Source organism: Camelina sativa, chromosome 14 (assembly GCF_000633955.1).
Source record: "Camelina sativa cultivar DH55 chromosome 14, Cs, whole genome shotgun sequence".
Lineage (NCBI taxonomy): Eukaryota > Viridiplantae > Streptophyta > Magnoliopsida > Brassicales > Brassicaceae > Camelina > Camelina sativa.
This window is the reverse complement of record NC_025698.1, coordinates 7,767,779-7,770,607: the sequence shown is the minus strand read 5'-3', so window position 1 is coordinate 7,770,607 and position 2,829 is coordinate 7,767,779. Positions and strand designations below refer to the sequence as shown.

Below are 2,829 nucleotides of genomic sequence, written 5' to 3'. Positions count from 1 at the left end.
CCAATAAATTGTCCCTTGCCAAAGTCTTATACTCCTCCTCGTCCATAGTGTCACATAGAACACTTCCTCTAGTCTCCGGTAATCCAACCACAAACAAATCCACACAATCCTATGACCAAACCAAACAACCCATACGACCAAAACTGATTTTCCCGACCAGCCGCAACCATCACTGGACTAAAAACGCCGCCAAACACCAACGCTTGCCTCACCATCGCCATCGCCGAGTTCCTCACACATGTCGGAAACATCTCGATTGTGTATATAAGCGTCATGTTAAACGCGGTGCATGCACTGAAAAACGAAACGAGCTCTAACACAATCTGTAATGACCCTAGTTGTTGCCCTAAAGCCGCGATTAGAGCGCTAGATATCCCACTTAGAGCTGTAAATCCGATCAACGCATCCCTTCTGTTGATTTTATCAATGAGGAAAAACGTTATGAGAAAAGCTGGGAATTCAGACAAGGCGTTGAACACGACACCCAGGTAGAGATTGAAGTTTAGATTCGTTAAAGCTAATGGCATTCCGTAATAAACCATACCGATACCAAATCCAAGAGCCATAGCCACTAACAATCTCTTTAGCAACCAACGTTTCCTCACCAAGATCTTTAACGCGTCGTAAATATCAGATTGATTCTCTTGTACATCAAAACATAAGTTCGTGGAGCTCACAGTGATTGCATTAGAAGCAATGCTTTGGAGAATCGAGACGGCTTCTTCCATACGACCCTTTACGATAAGCCATCTAGGAGACTCTCGGACGAAAATTCGAACCAAACTGCAATAGATTAAAGTCGGTATTGATGTCCAAACGTAGAGATACCTCCAAGAATTCCCCTTATTGATGTAACCAAACATTGGAAGCGTTAAAAACCCTAACGTGAAGCAAAAGAAACCCATCGCACCGACTTGCCCTCGCCATTTTTTACCAACTAACTCCGTCGATAGAACGAGGGCACAAGTCCCGATCGTGGCTCGGCCAAACCCGTTCACGAATCTCAAGAACGCATAAATCCAAATGCTCGTTGAGAAAGCTGTTAACATCGAAGAGAGAGACATTATGAGACACGACAACAAGAGCATGTTCTTACGACCGAGCGATGAGTCGGCGAGTGTAGAAAGAGCTAAGCCGCCTATCAGACAGCCGAGGAAGAAGGAGCTTGCAGGCAATCCCCTAAAGAACGAGCCTGCGCATTGTAGGCCCCACTCGGATATGATTGACACGTGTGGGTCGAAGTCCCACGACCAGGTTTGGTTGGGTAAGGTGCAGAGGTTGGAGGAAGTGTTGCATACCGAGTCGGTACAGTGCCACGTGGGTTGTGAGTCGGTGAAGACAGTGATGAACGTTTGCTGAGCGTCGAAGAACCAAGCGAATGAGATTAAAGCGGCTTGGAGGAACTGTGCCCATCCGAAGTTTCCGATGCATTGCTCTATTGTCTCATCAAGGGATCTTGTTGGTGGAAGCTTTGACTCCGACGAGTTGGAAAGAAACAGCCGAGTCGAGTCCGCCATATATATAAGAAGAGATAAGGTCTTTCTTTCGTTCTGTTGTGTTTGAATTGATTTGCATGTCTATGAATTTTTGTTATTCTATATATAGAGGATGAATTACAACTTGCGTGTGCAATTAAATTAAATTAATTATACAAGTAGAGTGAATTATTACTTCGTTTTGTAGTTATTTTACGTCCGGTAAATTATTGGATCTTTAAAGCTAATTTTAGAATGACTGGATAAATCTTGTAAATATTGTGATTGTGATGCACATTACAATGGTATTACTAAGTACTTAGTTTGGATGCAATACTTCCCGTGTGAGTCCGTGACAAGGATCAAGCAGGACTTTTCTAGAATATGGCATGTGTCCGAAGAATTAGTGATTCTTCTTAGTTACTTTGTTTTTTCTGGTCTAACCCATTATATATTTAAAACGCATATATTAGATATGTTCAACAAGATAAATAATGAATCCTATAATAACTCTCGATGGCTAAAGTGAGTGGCTGAGGATGAGCTATCTCTTGTTTGTTTTTTCTTTTCTGAGAGAGATAACTCTTGTTTTCTTAGGACTTCATGCCCACCACCGTTAATTAGCTGCTTCCCATTCAACCACCTTAATTTGAAGTTAGCTATCTATTTTTGGTCCACTTCCTATCATATATTTTTCTGATGGGTTTTTATTTATTTTGTCTTCTTGATATACATCTTCGCAAAAAAAAAAAAAAAGAACGGTTTAATTCATTTATTAAAATCTTTGTAAGAAATACATATTCTTTGTGTAAATCGATCTTATTCTAAGATAGGTACAAAATTACAATCAATAGATGTCGTATAACTACTATAATATATAATACAAATTACAATAATTATCAAGTTGCACTGGTTGTTGGCTTGCTGCAGTTGGACAAGATGAGCTTGATCGAATTGCTTTCCAGGACATGGGAGATATCTTTTCGAGTGTCTTAATTGGTCATTTGGAAGCTTGTACGTAGCTTCATGTAAGAGAGAACCTAAATAAAATATACTGTATAGAAATTTATGAGAGGCATTATAATCGTATCAGTGGCAGATCCCAAAATGTTTTTGTGCAGGGCACAAAATATCTATATTTAATAATTATAAGATTATATAAAATAAATATAACTTCTTACCTCTAATGTATTTAAGATATGAAATTCAAAAAATCATCAATATTTTATGAAATACTATTTATATTAGTTTTAAAATATATTATCATTAACCACATCAGCTCAATCATAGACTTATACGACCCCCATACAATGAATACCTAACGATGTGTTTCTCCACTCGAACATATACAAAT

General features: G+C 38.9%; 1 protein-coding gene across 1 annotated transcript; it reads right to left on the bottom strand.

The window, feature by feature from the left end:
* Positions 9-1,549, bottom strand: LOC104740324 (organic cation/carnitine transporter 3-like). Its single transcript, XM_019235741.1, has one exon. It carries the CDS (start codon positions 1,515-1,517, stop codon positions 69-71), a length of 1,449 nt encoding a protein of 482 aa, XP_019091286.1. The 5' UTR covers positions 1,518-1,549; the 3' UTR covers positions 9-68.